This window comes from Lynx rufus, unplaced genomic scaffold (assembly GCF_022079265.1).
Source record: "Lynx rufus isolate CCGP_SWC_20201006 ecotype Redwood Valley unplaced genomic scaffold, mLynRuf1.p SCAF_3, whole genome shotgun sequence".
In the NCBI taxonomy this organism is placed as follows: Eukaryota; Metazoa; Chordata; class Mammalia; order Carnivora; family Felidae; genus Lynx; species Lynx rufus.
Genome location: NW_025814845.1, coordinates 143,764,599 through 143,788,077, shown reverse-complemented (window position 1 = coordinate 143,788,077; position 23,479 = coordinate 143,764,599). Strand labels below are relative to the sequence as shown.

The following is a 23,479-nucleotide window of genomic DNA, read 5'->3' as shown; positions in this document are numbered from 1 at the left end:
TACCTGTAAAAGATTTGAGCTGTGGATGTGAAGTAACCTTGGCACTTATTCATGCCTTTGTATGAATAAGAAAAGGATGTAAAAGAATGTGTAAGAAAAGGAAACGAAAAAACTTACTCCTTTTTTCCCTCCCCTCTTTTCAAGATGGAAAAATAAGTTTGTCTTAGAATAATTACTTCCTTTTAACCCATTTTAATGTCTCTGCATTTTCCCAAATTCCTAGTTTATTACTATATAATTGTGGTTTATACAGTATTATCATTGCTATACTATGAATCTAGAATACTGTTTTACTTATTTTAGGCAGTATAATTTTGGAACTCAAAAGATAGAGTGTTTAATTTGTCTAGAACAGTAAGTGTCTCTGAATTCTTAATAATGTTTAATGAAGAAAATCACTATTAAATAAATTGACTATTTATGACTTATCTCCATGAGTCTAGCACAGTTTGTGTCCATAGTTTAGTATAGTTTTATTATTTTAGAGAGGAATATGAATATGAGTATGGATTTTTCTTTTGGTGTATATGAAGTAGTTAACAGAAATGCATGTGAAAAATTAAGACAGTTTGTAGGTTTTTAAGCATTATGAGGGGCTATTGTCTTTTGTTATTCTTTTAATAAGGTTTATTGCTCTGATTTGTATATATCGAATCAACCTCGCATTTCTGGAATTCTGTTTTATATAGCTTTACATCTTCAAAGATCGACATAATATTGGCAAATAGTTGACAATAAGTATTTGTTTAATAAATGAGAGGGAAAAAGAAATAATGTTAAAAATTACTGCACGTTGTAAGTTTGTGATGGAAGCAATGAGTAACGTAAACCTGCTTATTTAAACCAGCTCAGGAAAAGATTATTCGAGAAGCAAAACCTATAAATGATATAAATAAATACAACAGATAGTACTTTATATATGTACTATGAAAATCTGTAAATCAAAACTGTTATACATACGATCAGGTTTTAGTAAAATAATTCTAAGTATTAATATATGTCATTTGCAGGTTTGGACTGACACACATTGAACATGGTATCTTAGGATGGGAAATCAAACATGTTTTACTTCTACAAAGATTTGAGATGTGGTCAGGATACATAGCAGTGAGATCAGCAATTTTACTTAATTGCAAGTGGTTGTGTAAGCGTCCAGGACTCCCCAAAAGAGCCTGGAAGACATACAGTTTCATATCACACATCCGAGTATCATATTCTCTTAAAGTTTATCCTCCCTTGTTGGACCCAGCCTTGTATAATGGGCCTATAGCCAACTAGAATCAAGCCTTGCCTGGACATATGTAGGAGATATGTTGCATCCAGACTAGATAATAATCTTATAATTATACAGTGTATAATATGATGGCTAGAGTATAGCACATGTGTACTACAGAGGCATATACAAATTTCTCATTCATTATTCTTTTTTTTTAGTATTTATTTTTATTTTTAAATTTACATCCAAATTAGCATACACTGCAATAATGATTTCAGGAGTAGATTCCAGTGATTGATCCCCTATGTATAGGGGATCAGTGCTCATTCCAGCAAGTGTCTTTCTTAATGCCCCTTATCCATTTAGCTCATTCCCCCTCCCAAAACTCCTCCAGGAACCCTCTGTTTGTTCTCTATATTTAAGAGTCTTTTATGTTTTGTCCCCTCCCTGTTTTTATATTATTTTTTGCTTCCCTTCCCTATGTTCATCTGTTTTGTATCTTAAGTTCCTTATATGAGTGAAGTCATATGATATTTGTGTTTCTCTGATAAATTTTGCTTAGCATAATACCCTCCAGTTCTATCCACATAGTTGCAAATGGCAAGATTTCATTCTTTTTGATTGCCGAGTAATACTCCATTGTATATATACACCACATCTTCTTTTTATCCATTCATCCATCAATGGACATTTGGACTCTTTCCATACTTTGGCTATTGTTGATAGCACTACTATAAATATTGGGGTGCATGTGTCCCATCGAAACAGCATACCTGTATCCCTTGGATAAATACCTCGTAGTGCAGTTGCTGGGTCATAGGATAGTTCTATTTTTAATTTTTTGAGGAACCTCCATACTGTTTTCCAGAGTGGCTGCACCTGTTTGCATTCCCATCGGCAGTGCAAAAGAGATCCTCTTTCTTTGCATCCTCGCCAACATCTGTCATTGCCTGAGTTGTTAATGTTGGCCAATCTGACAGGTGTGAGGTGGTATTTCATGGTGGTTTTGATTTATACTTCCTTGATGATGAGTGACGTTGAGCATTTTTTCATTTGTCTATTAGCCACCTGGATGTCTTCTTTGGAGAAGTGTCTATTCATGTCTATTGTCCATTTCTTCACTGGATCATTTGTTTTTTGGATGTTGAGTTTGATAAGTTCCTTATAGATTTTGGATACCAACCTTTTATCTGATATGTCATTTGCAAATATCTTCTCCCATTCCGTTGGTTGCCTTTTAGTTTTGCTGATTGTTTCCTTCACTGTGCAGAAGGTTTTTATTTTGATGAGGTCCCGATAGTTCATTTTTGCTTTTGTTTCCCTTGCCTCTACAGACATGTCAAGTGTTACTGTGGCCGAGGTCAGAGACGTTTTTGCTTGCTTTCTTTTCTAGGATATTGGTGGCTTTCTGTCTTACATTTAGGTCTTTCATCCATTTTGAGTTTATTTTTGTGTATGGTGTAAGAAAGTGGTCCAAGTTCATTCTTCTGCATGTTGCTGTCTAGTTTTCCCAGCACCATTTGCTGAAGAGACTGTCTTTATTCCATTGGGTACTCTTTCCTGCTTTGTCAAAGATTAGTTGGCCATAAGTTTGTGGGTTTGTTTCTGGGTTCTCTATTCTGTTCCACTGATCCGAGTGTTTGTTTTTTGCCAGCACCATACTGTCTTGATGATTAAACCTTAGTAATACATCTTGAAGTCCGAGTCTATGATGTCTCCAGCTTTGGTTTTCTTTTTCAGTATTGCTTTGGCTATTCGGGGTCTTTTCTGGGTCCATACAAATTTTAGCGTTGTTTGTTCTGCTCTGTGAAGAATGCTAGTGTTATTTTGATAGGGATTGCATTGAATTAATAGATTCCTTTGGGTAGTATTGGCATTTTAACAATGTTTGTTCTTCCAATCCAGGAGCATGGAATATTTTTCCATTTTTTTCTGTGTTCTTTAAATTCTTTCATAAGCTTTTAATAGATTTTTCACCTCTTTGGTTATGTTTATTCCTAGGTATTTTATGGGTTTTGGTGCAATTGTAAATGGGATTGATTCCTTGATTTCTCTTTCTGTTGCTTCATTATTGGTATATAGGAATGCAACTGATTTCTGTGAATTGATTTTATATCCTGTGACTTTGCTGAATTCATGGATCAGTTCTAGCAGTTTTTTGGTAGTATCTTTTGGGTTTTCCATATAGACTATCATGTCCTCTGCAAAGTGTGAAAGTTTGACTTCTTCCTGGCCGATCTGGGTGCCTTTAATTCCTTTGTGTTGGCTGACTGCTGAGGCTAAGACTTCCAATACTATGTTGAATAACAGTGGTAAGAGTGGACATCCCTGTTGTGTTCCTGACTGTAGGGGGTAAGCTCTTAGTTTTTCTCCATTGAGGATGATATTAGTGTTGGGTCTTTCATATATGGCTTTTATGATCTTGAGGTATGATCCTTGTGTCCCTATTTTCTTGAGGTTTTTTATCAAGAAAGGATGCTGTATTTTGTCAAATGCTGTCTCTGATCTGTTGAGAGGATCATGTGGTTCTTGTCGTTTCTTTTATTGATATGATGTGTCACATTGATTGTTTTGCAGATATTGAGCCATTCCTGCATCCCAGGTATAAATCCCACTTGGTCATGGTAAATAATTTTTTTAATGTATTGTTGGATCGGTTGACTGGTATCTTGTTGAGGATTTTTTGCATCCGTGTTCATCAGGGAAATTTGTCCGTAGTTCTCCTTTTTAGTGGGGTGGGGTCTTCGTCTGGTTTTGGAATAAAGGTAATGCTGGCTTCATGGAAAGAGTTTGGAAGTTTTCCTTCCATTTCTATTTTTTGGAACAGCTTCAAGAGAATAGGTGTTAACTCTTCCTTAAATGTTTGGTAGAATTCCCCTGGAAAGCCATCTGACCTTGGACTCTTGTTTTTTGGGAGATTTTTGATTACTAATTCTGTTTCTTTACTGGTTATGGGTCTGTTCAGATGTTCTGTTTCACTAGTGTATATGTTTCTAGGAATTTGTCCATTTCTTCCAGATTGCCTATTTTATTGGCATATAATTGCTTATAATATTCTCTTATTATTTGTATTTCTGCTGTGTTGGTTGTGATCTCTCCTGTTTCATTCTTGATTTTATGTATTTGGGTCCTTTCCTTTTTCTTTTTTTTTATAAAATTTTTTTTCAACGTTTATTTATTTTTGGGACAGAGAGAGACAGAGCATGAACGGGGAAGGGGCAGAGAGAGAGGGAGACACAGAATTGGAAACAGGCTCCAGGCTCTGAGCCATCAGCCCAGAGCCCGACGCGGGGCTCGAACTCCCGGACCACGAGATCGTGACCTGGCTGAAGTCGGACGTTTAACCGACTGCGCCACCCAGGCGCCCCCTTTCCTTTTTCTTTTTGATAAAACTGGTGAGGGGTTTATCAATTTTGTTAATTCTTTCACAGAAACAGCTCCTGGTTTCATTGATCTGTTTTACTGGGGTTTTTTTGGGGGGGGAGGTTCAGTAGCATTGATTTCTTCTCTAATATTTATTATTTCCTGTCTTCTGCTGGTTTTGTAATTTATTTTTTCTTTTTTCCATCTCTGTAAGGTGGAAGGTTGGGCTGTGTATCTGAGACCTTTCTTCCTTCTTTAGTAAGGCCCGGATTGCTATATTCTTCCCTCTTATGACTCCTTTGCTGCATCCCAGAGGTTTTGGGCTGCGGTCTTATCATTTTCATTGGCTTCCTTGTACTTTTTAATTTCCTTTTTAACTTCTTGGTTAGCCCATTCATTCTTGAATAGGATGTTCTTTAGTCTCCAAGTATTTGTTATTTTTCCAAATTTTTTTTATGGTTGATTTTGAGTTTCATGGTGTTGTGGTCTGAAAATATGCGTGGTATGATCTTGATCTTTTTTTCTTGTTGAGGGCTGATTTTTGTCCCAGTATATGATCTATTCTGGAGAATGTTCCATGTGCACTCGAGAAGAATGTGTATTCTGCTTTAGGATGAAATGTTCTGAATATATCTGTTAAGTCCATCTGGTCCAGTGTGTCATTCAAAGCTATTGTTTCCTTGTTGATTTTCTGTTTAGATGATCTGTCCATTGTTGTAAGTGGGGTGTTGAAGTCCCCTACTATTATGGTGTTATCAATGAGTTTCTTTATGTTTGTGATTAAATGATTTATATATTTGGGTGCTCTCATGTTTGGAGCATAATTGTTTATAATTATTAGATCTTCTTGGTGAATAGACCCCTTAATTATGATATACGGCCCTTCTTCATCTCTTGTTATAGTGTTTATTTTAAAATCTATATTGTCTGATATAAGTATGGCTACTCCGGCTTTCTCTTGACGTCCATTAACATGATGGATGGTTCTCCATCCCCTTACTTTTAATCTGAAGGTGTCTTTAAGTTTAAAATGGGTCTCTTGTAAACAGCATTTAGATGGATCTTGTTTTCTTATCCATTTCTATTACTCTGTGTCTTTTGATTGGAGTGGTTAGTCCATTGATGTTTTGAGTGAGCATTGAAAAATATAAATTTATTGCCATTATATTGCCTGTAGAGTTGGAGTTTCTGTTGTTGTTCTCTGGTCCTTTCTCGTCTTTGTCGCTTTTGGTCTATTTTTTTTGTTTTTTAATCTTTTCTTCCCTCAGAGAGTCCCCCTTAAAATTTCTTGCAGGGCTGGTTTAGTGGTCATGAACTCCTTTAGTTTTTGTTTGTCTGGGAAACTTTTTATCTCTCCTATTTTTAATGACAGTCTTGCTGGATAAAGAATTCTTGGCTGCTTATTTTTCCAATTCAGCACACTGAATATATCCTGCCACTCCTTTCTGGGCTGCCAAGTTTCTATGGATAGGTCTGCTGCAAACCTGATCTGTCTTCCCTTGTAGGTTAAGGACTTTTTTTTTCCCTTGCTGCTTTCATGAATCTTTCCTTGCCTGAGTATTTGGTGAATTTGACTATGATACGCCTTGTTGATGGTTGGTTTTTGTTGAATCTATTGGGAATCCTCTGTGCTTCTTGGATTTTGATGTCTGTGTCTTTTCCCAGGTTAGGAAAATTTTCTGCTCTGATTTGCTCACATAAGGTTTGAGACCCCTATGATTCTGATGTTAATTCCTTTTTAGTGAGTCACTAAGTTATCTAATTCTTATATCCTGCTCTTTTGCCTTAGTCTCCCTCTTTTTTTCTGCTTCATTATTCTCCATAAGTTTGTCCTTTATATTGCTGATTTGCTGCTCTGCTTCATCCGTTATTGCCACCACTGCATACATTCGAGAACAGCTCAGTTATAGCATTTTTGCTTTCATCCCGACTAGCTTTTACTTCTTTTACCTCCACAGAAAGGGATTCTAATCTATATTCAACCCCAGCTAGTATTCTTACGATTGTGATTCTAAATTCTTGTTCAGATTCTAAATTCTAAATTCTATCTTGCTTGTGTCTGTGTTAAGTACCTGGCTGTTATTTCTTCCTGTTCTTTCTTTTGGGGTGAATTCCTTTGTTTTGTCGTTTTGAAGGAAGAAAAGGAATTAATAAAGTAAAAAAAAATTAAAATTAAAAAATTAAAAACAACACACAAAAAATCAAATAAAGGATGCCAGATCCTAGGTGTGTTTTGGTCTGGTTGTTGAAAGAAGCTTGATAGAATAGAGAAAAAAGGGAATGAAAAGAAAAAAAAGGAGATAAAAGGAAAACATTAGAAAATTTGAGAAAATGAATACAGTAAAATAGAATAAAAGGAGATGATGACAATAAAATAGTTTTAAAAATTTACAAAAAAGTGAAAAATACAGCAGAAAATATTTAAAGAACAATCTTTTTATGTAAAAATGGAAAAAAGAATTAATTTTTTTTCTGTCTTTATTCAAGAATAAAGAAAGAAAAAGGAAACAAAAATTGAATAGATGGACCGGTGAACAGAATGAGATACGATTGAAATTACATACAGTTTCCCCTAGGAGTCAAACTATGAAGCACTTTACAGTCCATAAACTAAGCAGGTGGAGAGACTTATGGTGTTCTTCAAGACTTGTGGTTGGCCCAGTTCAGGTTGTGGGGAGGCTTAGTTTAATGGCTCCATTCTCCACTAGATGGCACTGCTTAGCTTACTGGGGTGGATTGTTGTGGTGCATGTAGGTGTGTATGTTCATGCATGGGAGGAGTGAAAATGGTGTCACCCAGGTACCCAGTCTCTAGTTTCAGAAGTCTGTGCTGCCCTCAACCAGCACCCCTCCTTTGTCTCTGGCTTCTGTCCACTCCCCATTTCTACACTGTCCGTGACCAAACCATCAGGCTGCCAGGTAGCACCTCCCTCCTGAGTTTTATCTCAGATGGGGCTGTGTTTACCAACACTTTACTTCTGAGGGACTGCGGCCTTGACCTGCTCAGACCCTCTGGGGGTGGGTCTTGCCCAGCAATGGCCAGATGCCAGCTGCACCAAGGAACATTCGTGCAGCCGTGCTACTGCCAATATTCAGAGACTGAAGCCGGGCACTAGCCTGCCCCAGAAAAAGTTCCTGTGATCATGTGGCAGCAGCATTTCAGGGATTATGGCAAATCACAACACACATCTGGTGCCAGGCTTCACCCCCAACGTCCTTGTTCCAAAATCAGTGAATGTGGCTGATCTCTGGGGTCTTTTGGGACTCTTTCCTGTCGGATGTCCACACAGCCTCTACCAAATGTTGTTTCATCAGGGGAACCACCTCTCCCCGTGTTACCTGAGGACCCCTGGGACTTCTCTCTTTGCTCCTGGGGATTCACCCTTCCTACCAGAGCACTGCCAGGTATCGAGCTGTGGTGTTTTAGACTCTGTGCTCCCCTGTTTAGAGAGTGTTAATGGAATTTAAACCCTCTCCTCTCTCCTTTCTCCTTTCTCCCTGTTTTGTTTAGTCCCTTGCAGCTGTTTCCACTCTTCCTCTTTCTCTCCAACTGCTTTTGTTGGGGGGGTGCTTTTCCCGTACTCTTCCCCCCCGTCTCTGTGCTCTCTCCACAAGCAAAGACAGCTCCCTGCCCTCCACAGCTTCTCTCTCCCCCAGTTCACCTCTCCATGCTGCATACCTGCTGAGTTCTGTGGTTCAAGTTGTGCAGCTTGTTGTGTTAATCCTCAATCAGTTTTCTAGGTGTGCAGGATAGTTTAGTGTTGGTCTGGCTGCATATCAGGGAAGAGAGATGCAAAAAAAAACCTTCCATTTTGTTCCACCATCTTGGCCCCCTTCTCTCATTCATTATTCTTAATCTACTCAGTCTACCAGGGGTTATGTAAAGTACATTTCTGAATTTGATGATGTGACACTAGATTAAGAGTTAGCTACCTACACATACCTGACAGTCATAATAAAAGGCTCTTAACCAGCTATGGAGATTATCTAATCCTATAAAATTCCAGTGATGGGAATCAGAAAGTGTTTAAACCTATTGGAAGACAGAAAGTGCATTATTTCCTGTATTTTTCAGAGCATAACTTAGTTATGGTCTTGAAGAAAGGCTGTAGGAAGTTTGTGTGCCTTAGTAGCCAAAATTTGAGTAGAGGCACAGCCAGTCCACTTGCTCATCTTTCTGACTCACCTCCAAAATTAACTGCAGTTAATACTATGCTATGAGTTCTCTGATTATTGGAGCTGGGTTTTATTCATTTTTCTATCTCTCAAAATATACAACAGGCATAATATGTAAAAGGCACTGTATATATTAGGTACAGAATAACAGGCACAACGTATATTAGATGTTCAATAAATGGTTGTTGCTTGTAGTTTTTATTTGTAGCCTAAGCTTAACACGTTTACATTCTTTAATAATTGTCAGAGAAAGATACAGTAATATAACCTATCCATTTTACTTTTTAATATTCAAGGAATTCAGACATTGCTTTTTGTCTTTGAAAGCTCACACAAACTTTTTATTCCTTTCATTTTTGAAATTGCTGCTATGCTGCTTTAATTTTACTTCAATATTGTTGAAAGAAGGTTTTTAGGTATATTTGATAAAGAATTCTGAAAAAAGCTTAACTACTGGAAAATATTGAGATTCTTCTATAATGAAGTATAATCTAAAATAATTTTATATGTAGAGTAAATAAATATAAGAGAAACCTTGGTAAGATTTGGAGTAGTAGAATAGATTTTACTTTTATTTAAAATAGTAAAGAACAGGGCACCTGGGTGGCTCATTCAGTTGGCTGCTCCTGGTTTCTGCTCAGGTCATGATTTCACAGTTTTGTGAGTTTGAGTCCCACATTGGACTCTGTGTTGGCAGCATGGAGCCTCTTTGGGATTCTCTTTCCCCTGCCTCTCTGCCCCTCCCCAACTTGCACTCTCTCTCAAATGATCTTAAAAAACAATTTTAAAATAAGTAGTTAAGAAAGGGGCACCTGGGTTGCTCCGTTGGTTTAGTATCCCACTTTTGATTTCCACTCAGGTCATGATCTTACAGTTGTGAGATGGAGCCCCGTGTCAGGCTCTGTGTGGGCATGGAGTCTACTTAAGATTCTCTTTGCCTCTCTCTCTGCCCCTTACTTATTCGCAGTCATGCGTGCATGTATTCTCTCTCTCAAAAACAAAACAAATAAAAGAATAGTAAAGAACGTGATTTAGGTAGTGAATACTAATATATATGTAGCTATTTCTTCATTAAGAAGGTTTTATTTCACATCAGTCTTCATATTCTGCAACAAAGAAAACATTTTGAATAAGTCTAATTTTTAACTTTTTGAAATATTTAATGTTCAGAATTTCTGATTTTGCTATTTGTCCGAATTACTTAGGCAAAAAGGGCAACTAGCTGTGGAAAGAGCTAAACAAGTGGAAGAGTTCCTACAGCGAAAACGGGAAGCACGGCAAAATAAAGCTCGAGCCGAAGGGCATATGGTATGATTTTTCTTTTTTTTTGAGATTTTGAGCATATTAATATTCAGAGTGAAGTTCTGGAACAAGGTAGGTATAAATGAATTATATTTCTTTACAAACATTTAAACATTTACTGAATAAAAAGTTGTGACGTATCTTAACTTCTCTTCGGCCTTGTCTTTTATACCAAGGTGAAATTCTGTTGATGGTTTGCTTAATTAGGAGTAAGTTTACAGCTCTATCTTTGCTTTAAAAAGGGTAGAAGTAGACATAGCAACCCAGATATTTATATTAAAACAAATGAGTTTTTACATTGTTGCCTTTGTTTCTTCATACATGCTTTTGGTTTTAAATACTTTTAGGTAGCAAAGAATTGTAGAAGAAAAATGGGAAACCTTCAGATAAATATAACTACATATCTTTTCAAAAGCACATTAGAAGCAAAAGTATATTAAAACCTCCAATTATTCCAGCTAACTAAATTAAATCACATATCCAAGAAGATATTAATGGTTTTTAGATAATCATTTTAGTACTTAAAACTTAATAGTTTTGGGGCGCCTGGGTGGCGCAGTCGGTTAAGTATCCGACTTCAGCCAGGTCACGATCTCGCGGTCCGTGAGTTCGAGCCCCGCGTCAGGCTCTGGGCTGATGGCTCAGAGCCTGGAGCCTGTTTCCGATTCTGTGTCTCCCTCTCTCTCTGCCCCTCCCCCGTTCATGCTCTGTCTCTCTCTGTCCCAAAAATAAATAAAAAACGTTGAAAAAAAATTTAAAAAAAAAAAAAAAAAAAAAAAAAAAAAAAAAAACTTAATAGTTTTGACTTGTAGAGGTATACAAATGCCTTTTGACCTTTTGTCCATAGAATAACTGATGATTGTTTCTGTCAGCTCACCACACCATGAGGCATCCTGCTAACCTAGGAAATAAGTCAGTGATATGGTAGTATATTTTGATTAGATTTATAACTTAGAGTACATCCTAACTGGTATCGATGTGAGTTAATTAATGTAGTTATTTCAAATTTTAGCAGTTTTTTTCTTTCCAATGTCATTGAAAGATACTTAGATGTTTTAATGGTTACCCTTTATATTTTTAACACATGAGTTTGTTTTTTGATTTTGGAATTAATTTGTGCTTGTATCCTTCTGTAGATAGTAGAAGAGAACCTCCTGTGTTTTCTCTTACCCCATATCTCCAAAGTTAATAGCATCTGGAATTTTAGTTACAGATTTTAATTTGAAATATTTTAAAACAATTATTAGACCTATCAAGATTTATGTATTTCTTTCCTCATCACTGTTCCTTATATTCTATTCTGCTCTCACTTTGTTTGTCTTTATGGTAGAGAATATTCTCTGGCAATTCTCTTGGACAGAAACTTCCCAAGATTTGTTGGGAAATGTCTTTATTTTGTCCTTTTGCTTGAATAATTTGTAGTGGTGGTTATTTGGTGAATTTGATTACCATTTGTATGTCTGAAAAAAATATTTTGCCTTCATTTTTGAGAAATATTTTTGGTGAGTATAATATAGGTTGAAAATTTTTTCTTTCAGTACTTTAAAGATGATTCTCAGTTATCTTCTGGCATGCCTGTTTCTGACAAGAAGTTTGCTGTCATTCTTATCTTTTTCCTGTATATGTAATGTATCTTTTTTCTCCATTGACTTTTAACATTTTATCACTGGAAGCAATTTTTTTAATGTTTATTTTTTTATTTTTGAGAGACACAGCATGAGTGGGGAAAGGGCAGAAGGAGAGGGACAGAGGATCTGAAGTGGGCTCTGTGCTCAGAGCAGAGAGCCCAATGTGGGACTTGAACTCAATGAACTACAAGATCATGACCTGAACTAAAGTAGGACCCTTAACCGACTGAGCCACCCAGGCATCCCCACTAGAAGCACTTTGATTACAATGTAGTTTGGTGTAGTTTTCTTCATGTTTATTTTGTTGGGATTCTTTGAGCTTCTTGGATCTGCAAATTTATAATTTTCATCAAATTTGGAAAAATTTTATGTATTATTTATTCAAAACTTTTTTTCTGTTCCCTCTCTTTGATTCCAGGATTCTCATTACCCATCCACTAGACTGTGTGATGTTCTCTCCACATCCCTCTGTTCATTTTTTTTCACTCTTTTTTCTACTTTTCATTTTGGATAGTTTTTATTTCTATACCTTCAGCCTTCAGATTCATTAATATTTTCTTCTGCTTTGTCTAATCTATTAATCCCATCCAGACATTGTATTTTTTTCATCTCAGAAATTTTTTTCATCTTGTATTTTTTAATTTACGGTTTATTTGGGTTTCTATACTTTCTGCATCTCTCCCTATAGTATTTATGCTTTTCTCTACATTCTTAAATTTGAACATAGTTAGAGGCGCCTGGGTAACTCAGTTGGTTGAGCGTCCGAGTTTGGCTCAAGTCATGTTCTCGAGGTTCATGAGTTCATGAACCTGTTCACGACAGTTCATGAGTTCACGACAGCTTGGAGCCTGGAGCCTGCTTTGGATTCTGCATCTCCCTCTCTCTCTGTTCCTTCCCCTCTTGTGCTCTCTCTCTCAAAATAAACATTAAAAATAAAAATTTGAACACAGTTATAATAGATGTTTTAATGACCTTTTGTAATAATTCTGTTATTTTTGTCATTTTTGATTGATTTTTATCCTCATTGGAATCTTCTTTTCCTGCTTTTTCATACACCCGGTAATTTGTGATTAGATGCCCAGCATTGTGTATTTTATCTTGGATTTCTTTGTATTTAAATATGTTGGGGCTTTATTCTAGGATGCAGTTAAGCTACTTAGAAACGATTTGAGTCTTTCAAGGCTTGCTTTTAAAATCTGCTAGGCAGGTCCAGAACAGCCTTAAGTCTAGAACTAATTTGGCCCCATTTCTTCAAATACTGCTTCTTCTCCTTTTTCTCTTTAAGAGAACTCATATTAGATGGTTAGCATGGAACTTTCATCAAAGGTCCCTTTTTCTGTGTTTCTTTTTTATCCTTTTTATCCCTTTCTCTCTTATTATTGTGTTTTAGAAGTATTCCTAGGCTTAAATTTCAGCTCACTAACATATTCTTTTGTTTTGTCTACTCTGCTGTTCAGCCCATCTAATAATTTCTTTTCATTTAGAAACTTATGTTTTCATGTCCATGAATTCTAATTTGTTTTCCCCTAAATCTCATTAATTATATTCTCATTTTTCTGATAATACTATAGTCATTGATTAGTATTTTTTTTTTTTTTTTAGTGTGCTATTGGCCTTACCTTGGTTTCTTCTGTTTTTAACTTCTCTATTTCAGTGTCAGCATTCATCAGATGTTTGGTGTTCACGACACTGTGTTCATATTTGGGAGTATCTTTTATTGCTCCTTACCTTTGAGTGGCCCCCTGGTGAGATGGGAGAGTGCTACTGTCTTCTGTGCAGTTTTCAGTGAGAGTAGAGAATGGATGGGACATATTGATATTCTGCAGACAAATACCTTGGCCGTTTATTTTCTGGGCTTAGGAGACTCTCATTCTGCTTCGTTATAACCAGCTACCCAGAGGATTGGCCTGACCTTTACCTCTAAGCCCTCTCTGATCACTACTATCTGAAGGTAACTAACTGTGCTTTCTGGCTTTTGGAGATGAATAATACGATGGAAGTAATACTCTTACTGTAACCACTGTCTTTTCCTAGACCTTTTCGTATTCTTAGCTTCCAGAAAGTCTTAGGGCATGCTTCATGTTGCTCACACCTTCTGTGGTAGTATTCTTTCTGACATGCTTTTGCTAATGAAGTTTCTCACTTAAAACTGATTTTCTGGACTTTTCTTTATCTCTGGATTCCTTCTGTTCTTGGGACTACTAAGAGTTTTGCTGGTTTTTGAGCACTGATGTCTATTCACTTAACAACTTTATTGTAGGATTTTGCAAGAAGGGAAGCTATAGAGTCATTTTGCCATCTTGCAATCAGAATTTAGTATTTTTGTTTTAATTTTTAAAAAACTTAAAAAAAACTTAGAGATCAGCAGTGCATTTTGACAGGGATTTTTATATGATCTTTCAAGATTCACTTTGTTACTCTATATAGAATTTCTTCATTCCCTTGATGGCCAGATGTATACATAAAACTTTACCTTAGAAAGATGCAGATAAGGGGCGCCTGGGTGGCGCAGTCGGTTAAGCGTCCGACTTCAGCCAGGTCACGATCTCGCGCTCCGTGAGTTCGAGCCCCGCGTCAGGCTCTGGGCTGATGGCTCGGAGCCTGGAGCCTGTTTCCGATTCTGTGTCTCCCTCTCTCTCTGCCCCTCCCCCGTTCATGCTCTGTCTCTCTCTGTCCCAAAAATAAATAAAAAAACGTTGAAAAAAAAATTAAAAAAAAAAAGAAAGATGCAGATAAGAGTAAAAAATGTTTTTTTTTTTTAGTTGGGTGTGTGCATTATATATTGTTTTTTTTCTATCTGCTAATTTAACAACAAGGCAATTTGTTAAACACTTTGGAGGTAGTAGGTTAATTAATTAAACGTTGCTTAATTAAAGCTTCATCAGACATAGTTTGTCTCTAGAGTAATTTATAATCTTAATATTGAATAAGAATACATACACTAGTAATGTGAGGCAGTGTGTAGAAGTGAGTGCTGAAATTAACTGTGGGGAGTCTTCATAAATGGTAAGTTTGAAATTGGAACTTTTTTATGATGAGATAGAGATACTATTTAAAATTGGTCTCTCTGTGTTAGTTTTCTGTTGCTGTGTAAGAAATTATCATAAACTTAGTGGCTTAAAGCAACACAGATTTATTATAGTTTCTGTGGGTAAAAAATCTGGCATGTTTTAACTGGATCCTCTGCTTATGGTCTCGTAAAGCTAAAATCATGGTGTCTGCCAGCTGTGTCCTCATCTGAGGCTCAAGTAGGGTAAGACCTTCTTCACTGCTTAGAGTGTTGGTAGAATTCACTTTCTTGCTGCTATAGTACTGAGATCTTCATTGTTTGACTAGCTTTTGACAAGGGATCAATAATTCTAAGAGACCACTGTCAGGTCTTTGCCATGTGGCCCCCTTCATCTCAGCAACAGATGACTTCTTGTGCATCAAACCCCTCTCATGTTTCAAATTCCTGACTGCCACTTCTGCAGCCAGCTTGAGAAAATTCTGATTTTAAAGAGCTCATGTGATATCACCTCACACCTGTCAAGAAAAATGCCTAGTACCAAAAAGATATGAAATAGCAAGTGTTGGTGAGGATGTGGAGGAAAGGGGCCCCTTGTGCACTGTTGTAATGTGAATTGGTGCAGCCACTGTGGAAAATAGTATGGAAGTTCCTCATAAAATTAAAAATATAAATACCAGCTGGCTTAGTAATTCCATTTCTAGTTATTTACCCAAAACAAACAAAAAGAGTAATTCAAGAAGATATATGCCCCTATGTTCATTGCAGCATTATTTACAATACCCAAGATATTGAAGCAACCTAAGTGCCCATTGATATAGTGTGTACACACACACACACACACACACACACACACACACACACACAAGAATATTACTCAGCCATGAAAAAGAATGAATCTTCCCATATGGGACAACATGGGTGAACCTAGAAGATGTTATGCTAAGTGAAATAAGTCAGAGAACGACAATATACTGTATGATTTCACTTATGAAATCTAAAAAACAAAATACATGAACAAACAAAACAAAATAGAAACAGACTCATAAATACAGAAAACAAATTGGTGATTGCCAGAGGGGCAAAGAGTGAGAGAATGGGCAAAATAGGTGAAGGGGATTAAGTGGTATAGACTTAAAGAAATGATGGGGATGTAAAGTATAGCATAGGGAATATAGTCAGTTATGTTGTAATAAGTTGTATAGTGACAGATGATAACTAGACTTACTGTGGGATCATTTTGTAATGTACATAAATGCTGAATCACTCTGTATACACATGAAACTAATATAATATTGTGTGTCAACTATAGTTGAATTTTAAAGAAATAGATAGCTCACGAGTATCTCCCGTCAGTGAATAAAAATGTAAACAAATAAATAAATAAATAAATGGTTCATGTGATTTGGTCAGGCTCACTGCATAATGTCATAATGTCATTTATTTATTTATTCATTTATTTATAACGTTTATTCATTTTTGAGAAACAAAGCATGAGTGAGGGACAGGCAGAGAGAGGAGGAGACACAAAATCTGAAGTAGGCTCCTGACTCTGAGCTGTCAGTACAGAGCCCAGTGAAGGGCTCGAACTCACTGACTGTGAGGTCATGACCTGAGCTTAACCGACTGAGCCACCAGGCGCCCCACTTTAAAAAAAAATTTTTTTTTTTTAAAGTAATGTCTCTATTTTAATGTCAGTCATCTCATTTAACATAACCCAATCATGGAGATAAAACCCATCCTATATAAAGTCCTGGGGATTATGTAGCATTTGTGAGTCTGGTGGAGCAGCAAGGAATTAATAAAAAACCTTGGAGCTTCTCTCTCTCTCTCTCTCCCTCCCTCCCTGCCTTCCTTCCTGAAAAATAATAAAAGCTTAATTAAAAAAAAAAAGAAAAGAAAAACTTTAGAGCTTTTAAAATTCTGCCTACCATACTCTTCTTTGCCTGTTATTTTAGAGATTACATCTTGGGACAGTAGACTAGGCTAGGTGAAGGAAGCTCCTTTTAAATGCTGTCTTTATCAACATGCTTGATAGAACTTTATACTCAGGTCTTCAAATAAAGAACTTTTTAAAACTAGGTTTTATTAAGATATAATTTAAATACAATGAAATTCACCACTGTTGAATGTATATCACAGTGAGTATTGGGAAATGCATATAGTCATATTACTACTGCCACAATCATGGTATAGCACTATTCCAGCATCACTTAAGTTTTATCATCTCACCATAAGAAAAACAAAATTTGTAACTGTGTAAGATGATTCACGTTAACTAAACTTACTGTAATAATTATTTTTCATATGTATGTATGTATATATATCAAGTCATTATGTTGTACACCTTAAATTAGTACAATATTAATTGGCACTTATATCTCAATAAAACTTGGGAGAGGGTTTTTTTGTGTCCCTTTGCAGTCAGTCTACCAGAAGCTATAGGAAACCACTGATGGACCTCCTGTCACTATACTTTTGTCTTTTTAAAAATTTTATGTAGGGGGCACTTGGCTAGCTCAGTGGCAAGAGTATGTCACTCTCAATCTCAGGGTCAGGAGTTCGAGCTCCACATTGGGTGTAGAGATTACTTAAATAAAAAGTTTTAAAAATAAAACTTGTATACAAAATTATCAGTTATATATATATATATTTTGAGGCTGATGTGTATCAGTAGTTTGTTCTTTTTTTATTCCATGTTGAATCATATTCCATTGTGTGGATGTACCATAATTTGTTTATTTATACCTCAGTTGATGGACATTTGTGTAGTTTCCAAAAAAGATGCCTTTAAACTTGTTGGAATAATGTGAAAATTAAGTTCACAGACTTATATGCATACCTGTATAATTGACTGGCCTGTCCTTAGGGAGCCCTCCTTTCTGAGTTGACATATCCCTCCTTATTATGTGTTACTTAGCTAGTGACTATTTTACATTCAAGCTTCTGAACGTTGCTGGAGGAAATTAAAGCTACAGTGACTAATGTCAGGTCAATTTTTGGTCTCTGGTTTCAGCCAAGCTGCTGAATCCTGCTAGCATCCTTTTATATCTTCATGGTCAGCAGCCTCTCCCATTGTCCACAGTGGAAATCTTCCTCTATATTTTTGTCCCTTATCTATCTTTCTATGAGGATAATCATTATTTCATAGAGAAAATTAGGCTTAAGAGTCCCACATTTCCTCATATTTTCTGCCTCCAAACTTATAAATTTATTTGTAATTGTACCAAATCTTTCTTTGTTTTCTCTAGTCTCAGGAAAGGATAGAATTTCCTCTGTTCAAAAGTCATCTTTCCCATTCCATCCTATTTGATAATTTTAATTCTAATAATTATTAATATCTCATTTATTGGGTACTTTATGTTAGGTGTGGTTCTACGTTCTTATATTAACTCTAATCTCACAACAGTGCTCTGGGGTAGATCCTGTTACATTGCCAGTTTATATCCTATTGAGGCATAAAGAAAAATTAACTAGCTCAGGTTTTATAGCTACGAAATGATAGAATAAGTATTTAAATTTCTGTAGTCTGACTTTAGAGCTCATACTTCCATCTGTTTACTTAAGGACCTTCCTTATCTAACCATCAGTTATTTCAGACTCTCTTTTCTGAATGTTCCTTCTTTACTGGTAACCCTCCCTAGCCTACAAATATATTTGTGTTCCTCACATTTCTACGTAGTCATCATCCTGTCCTCCTCTTCCTCTTTATAGCCAGGCACTTCAAATTAATGAAGAACCTGTTGTCTCTTACTGCTTACCTACTATTCAATTTTCCATTCAAGTCCACAGCTTATTATGACAAAATCATCTTGAAACTTGACCATTCTGCGATGTTTGATCTCATGACTACTTCGGTATTTGCTCCTTGGCTTCTGTGATACCATATTCTCTTTATTTATCCATTACTTCTCTGATTACTATTTCTAAATATCTTCTATAGGATTCTTCTCAATTTTTAAATGCTGATATTCTCTAGGGTTCTCTCCTTGGTTATTTTCTTTCTGTAAATAATATCCCGGGGTGCTCCCACATATTATTTAATCAGAGGCTGATGATTTCAATATCTGTACCAGTTATTCAGACACCTCTCCTAACTTCTCTCTAGCTGCCTCTGGAATCATTTCCTCGGTGTTGCATCAGCATCCTGTTTTTAAGAACTTATTTTATTTTAAAAATTATCTTACAGTAAGATTAACTTTATTTTTCTTTTCCACTAGTTTGAATTTTAACACATGTATATATATATGTTACATGTATAAATATGTATGTTTTATATATATATATAGTTTATGTATTTTTTATATATTTTATATATATTTTATATATATGTAATATATATATTATATATATATGTAACACATGTATAAATATATATGTTACATGTATAAATTCATGTAACTACCACCACAGTCAGAACATAGAACAACTCTTTCACCCCAGAAATTCTTGTGTTATTTCTTAATATAGTCTGCACCCCCCATCTTGGCAGCCACTGATCTATTCTCCATTACTATAGTTTTGTCTTTTTAAGAATATCTTATTTTGTATGGATGTGTATAGCCTTTGCAGTTGGCTTCATTTATTTTAATGATATTCATCCAAGTTTTTGCCTATATCTAGCTTTATCTTTTTTGTTGGTAAGATTCCATCATATGGATGTGCTACATTTGTTTGTCTGTTCACCCAGTGAGCATTTGGGTCGTTTCTAGTTTTTGGTAATTTTGACCATTTTTGTCATATTTTATTGGTTGGAAGCAAATCACAGATTCTCCCCACGCTCAGAGGGAGGGGATTACACAGGGGTGTCAACTTCATGAAGCAAGGTTTATGGAGGCTACCTTAGAGTCCATGTGCCACATTCTTGTTAATTATTTTTGCTCTGAAGTTTACTTTCTTTGATATTAGTATAACCATTCTAGTTTCTTTTGATTAGCGTTTGCATCGTACATCTAGTTTCATCTTTTTAAACTACCTGTAATGACTGATTTGGTAAGATTTTTGTAGTGAATCTGTAGTTGGTTTGTGAACTTTTTTAAGTCCATTCTAACAATTCCTATTTTTAATCAGTGTGTTTAATGTAATTGAATTATATTATTATGTTTAATGGCATTTAATATAATTATTGATATGTTTAGATTTATGCATGACATTTTTTTGTAATTTTTAAAAATGTTTTATTGATTTTTGAGACAGAGAGCACAAGTGGGGAAGGGACAGAGGGAAGGGGACAGAAGATCCAAAGTAGGCTATATGCTGAGAAGAGCAAGCCCAGTGGGGGACTTGAATTCACGAACTGCGAGATCATCACCTGAGCCAAAGTCGGACATTCATCCGACTGAGCCAGCCAGGTGCCCCACACTTTATTAATTTTCTGTTTGTTCTCTCTTTTTGTTTCTCTTTCCAAATTCTTGCCAACTTTAGGTTATTTGAACACTTTTTATTACTTCATTTCAGTTCATCTCTTCTGATTTTGGCTGTATTTTTCATTTATCCTTTCAGTGGTTGCTAAAGGGAATTAAAAGCATACTTTACTTTTCATAATAAACAGCATTTTACTACTACTTGGAATGTAGAGATCCTTCCACCATAAAGGTCCCTTTACGCTTTTGCATTTTATGCTATAGTTGTCTTATCTGTTATATTTAGGTGCATTTACATCCCTACCAAGCAACGTTATAATATTTGCTTGCAACTTTAAATATATTTCAGAAATCAAGCAGACAGGAATACTTTGTTACATTTACACAAATATTTACTGTTTCTTTTGCTGTTCCTTCATTCGTAATGTTCCAGCTTTTCTTAAGTCATTTGTCTCTAGAAATTCCTTTAGCAGTTCTTTTAGATCAGGCCTGTTAGCTATAAATCCTCATTTCTATTTCATCTTTATTTGGAAGCAATATTTTCACTGGATGTAGTATTTTGGGTTGACATTTCATTTTTTTATCATTTAAAAAAATGTCACCTGTCTTCTTTTGGTCCTCCATAGTTTTTAATGAGAAATCCTCACCTACTCAAATTATTTTCCTCCTGTAAGTAATGTCTTGTTTTTCTCTGGATGCTTCAAAATTTTGTGGTTTTTTGTTTGTTTGTTTTTTGTTTTTGTTTTGTTTTGTTTTTGCTTGTCTTTAGTTTTAGCAGTGTAGTTAAGTTGTCTCTGGCATGGATTTTTTAGGTTTATTCTGTTGTTAGTTTGCTTGGTTTCTTGGACTTGTAGATTCATGCCTTATGCCATTTTGGAGCCATTATTTCTTCAGATATTTTTTTTAGTACTGAATCTTTCTCTTCTCTGGTTCTCTGATCACATGAATGTTAGATCTTTGTTCTGGTTCCATGGGTTTGTGAAGCTCTGTTCAATTTTTTCAGTTTCTTTTTTTTTTTTTTTCTTTTTAGAGAGTGGGGAGCAGAGGGAGAAGGAGAGAGTGAATCCCAAGCAGGCTCTTTGCTCAGCAGAGAGCCCTATATGGGGCTTGATATCATGACTGTGAGATCATGACTTCAGCTGAAATCAAGACTTGGGCCCTCAACCAGCTGAGCTATCCAGGGGCCCCTCCAGTTTCTTTTCTTTTATTTAGATTGGATAATTTCTATTCCCTTGTCAGGTTTTCTTACTCTTGCCCCTTTCATCATCATTATGCTTATTTGATCCATCTACTGAATGTTTTATTTTGGTGATTGTATGTTTCATTTCTTGTGTTTCCATTTGATTTTCTTTATAACTTTTTTTTAATGTTTATTTTTGAGAGAGAGAGAGAGAGAGAGAGAAAATGAGCGGGGAAGGAGCAGAGAAAGAGGGAGACAAGGATCCGAAGTGGGCTCTGTGACAGCAGCAAGCCCAAAGTGGGACTTGAACCCATGAACTGTAAGATCATGACCTGAACCAAAGTCAGATGCTTAACCAACTGAGCCACCCAGGCACCCCTGGTTTCCTTTATTTCTTTATATCATTTTATTCTTCGCTAACACTTCCTATTTTAACCTTTTTTCACCACTGTTCATGATTACTTTTCAAGCACTTTTATAATAGTGTCTTTAAAGTTTTTGTCAGATAATTATATTAATATTATAATATAATTATATTATGTAACATAGTAGTGATATAATTATAATAATAATTAATGTTTAATGTCATTTAAATAATATGTTAATTGCATATTCCCAAGTAAATTGAAATTTTTTTTTGTGGTTCTTCATGTGCTGATTAATTTTGGACTATATCTGAACATTTGGGATGTCATAGTATTAGATTTTGAATTTTGTTTAAATCATACAGAGATTGTTGATTGCCTTTGTTTTAGCAGACAGTTGACCTATAAGGCCCAGGCTACAAGTACCTACTTTTCTGCAGTTCTAGTTAGACTTTTTTTTCTCAATGTCTTATAGTGCCCTTCAGATGTGTCCTGCATGTATACTGCCCAGTGTGGTCTGTCTGAGATCTGCATAGAGGTCTAGCTGTTAGCTCTATTTTCAAAGTCTTTGGTGTATAGAACAGGATTATATGCATACATACACAGGTTACCAGTGAGCCCAGGATTTTATAAACAACTTATGAGGTCATTTTCCTGAGTTCCACCCAGTTTGCCATCAACTTGATGTTTTCCTTTCCCTGGGGCTCCACTTTTCAGTCTTCCTGGTATAACCTTCCTATCTAGGCTCTACCTTTTTGGCACGTCAGTGTCTTAGGAGACAAAGGTTCCCCTCCCTTAGAGTTTTGCTTCTTGTAAGCTCCTTTTGCTGTCTCAGCTGCCACCACAGTGGTGAGCTTTCCTGAGAGCTACAGCACATGAGAAAGTTAAAAAAGGAGAGATAAAGAAAAAAAAAAGTGGGAGATTTCCTCCCTTCTCAAGTTTTCCAAAGAGTTCCCTCTGCAGTTAGCTAGACCTAGAAATTTTCTTCTCTACCTGTCATTACCAGAGTGCTTAATTCCAGGTTTTTGGCCAAGTTAGATTTAAGCCAGAAGATTGTTTTAAAAAAATGATAACTCACCATGTGCTTGGTGGTACTTTGAGTTCTGGTGTTCTCTAATTTACTTCCTTCTATTTACTTTTCAGAGTCCTCAAATGTTGTGTCCAGATTTTATAGTTCTTTTCAGTGGGAGAAGAGGGGTAGCATGTGTTTATAACATCTTACCCAGAACTGGGCTTTCCATTCCTTCTTTCTTAACATTTTCAAAACTAAACTTGTTTAATTATCGTCACATGTATGTCCCTTTCTGTATTACCCATCTTACTGTAAAGAATCACCATCAAAGATGGTTTGACTTTGAGGTTTTGATTTGAATTGCTGGGAATTCAAGTGCTCTTTCAGAATCTTCTCTCTGTCACTACCCATCTAGCTCATATCCAGTCAGTGACCAAATCCCATGTTTTCTACCTTCTGAATATCTTGTGTTCTCTTCTTTTCTATTTTTATTATTTCTGCCCTTGTTGAAATTCTTGTCACTTGCTATTCTTTCCATCTCTTTACTTCTAATCTTGGATCTTTCTAATGCATCTTTTACTTGAGCTGCCAGTAATCTTTCTAAAGCAAAACTGAATGCATTGCTCATTTGCTTGAAGTTATTCAGTGGTTCTTTATTGCTTGGAGGGTAGATTAAAACCTCTTTAGCTTAGCTGAAAGCTTCCATCCTTAGGCTTTCTTACTGTTCTTGATTTTCGTCTCTCTGTTACTTTCTTCATCCCTTAAACTTCAGCAATACTGCACTATTTGCAGTTCTCAGAAAGTGCTGTCTCTAGTTTTTGCCTGAAATCGCATTTCCCTTATCTTCTTGACAAGAGAGTTCATGGTA

General features: G+C 35.9%; 1 protein-coding gene across 4 annotated transcripts in view; it reads left to right on the top strand.

Moving 5' to 3' along the window:
* The window catches only part of NEK1 (NIMA related kinase 1), a 230,289-nt gene that overhangs the window by 86,150 nt on the left and 120,660 nt on the right, over positions 1–23,479 (top strand). For all 4 annotated transcript variants that reach the window (XM_047090703.1, XM_047090704.1, XM_047090701.1 and 1 more), the window contains one exon: positions 9,960–10,062. In XM_047090703.1, coding sequence (XP_046946659.1) covers positions 9,960–10,062 — 103 coding nt within the window. The remainder of the gene's footprint in view (positions 1–9,959; positions 10,063–23,479) is intronic.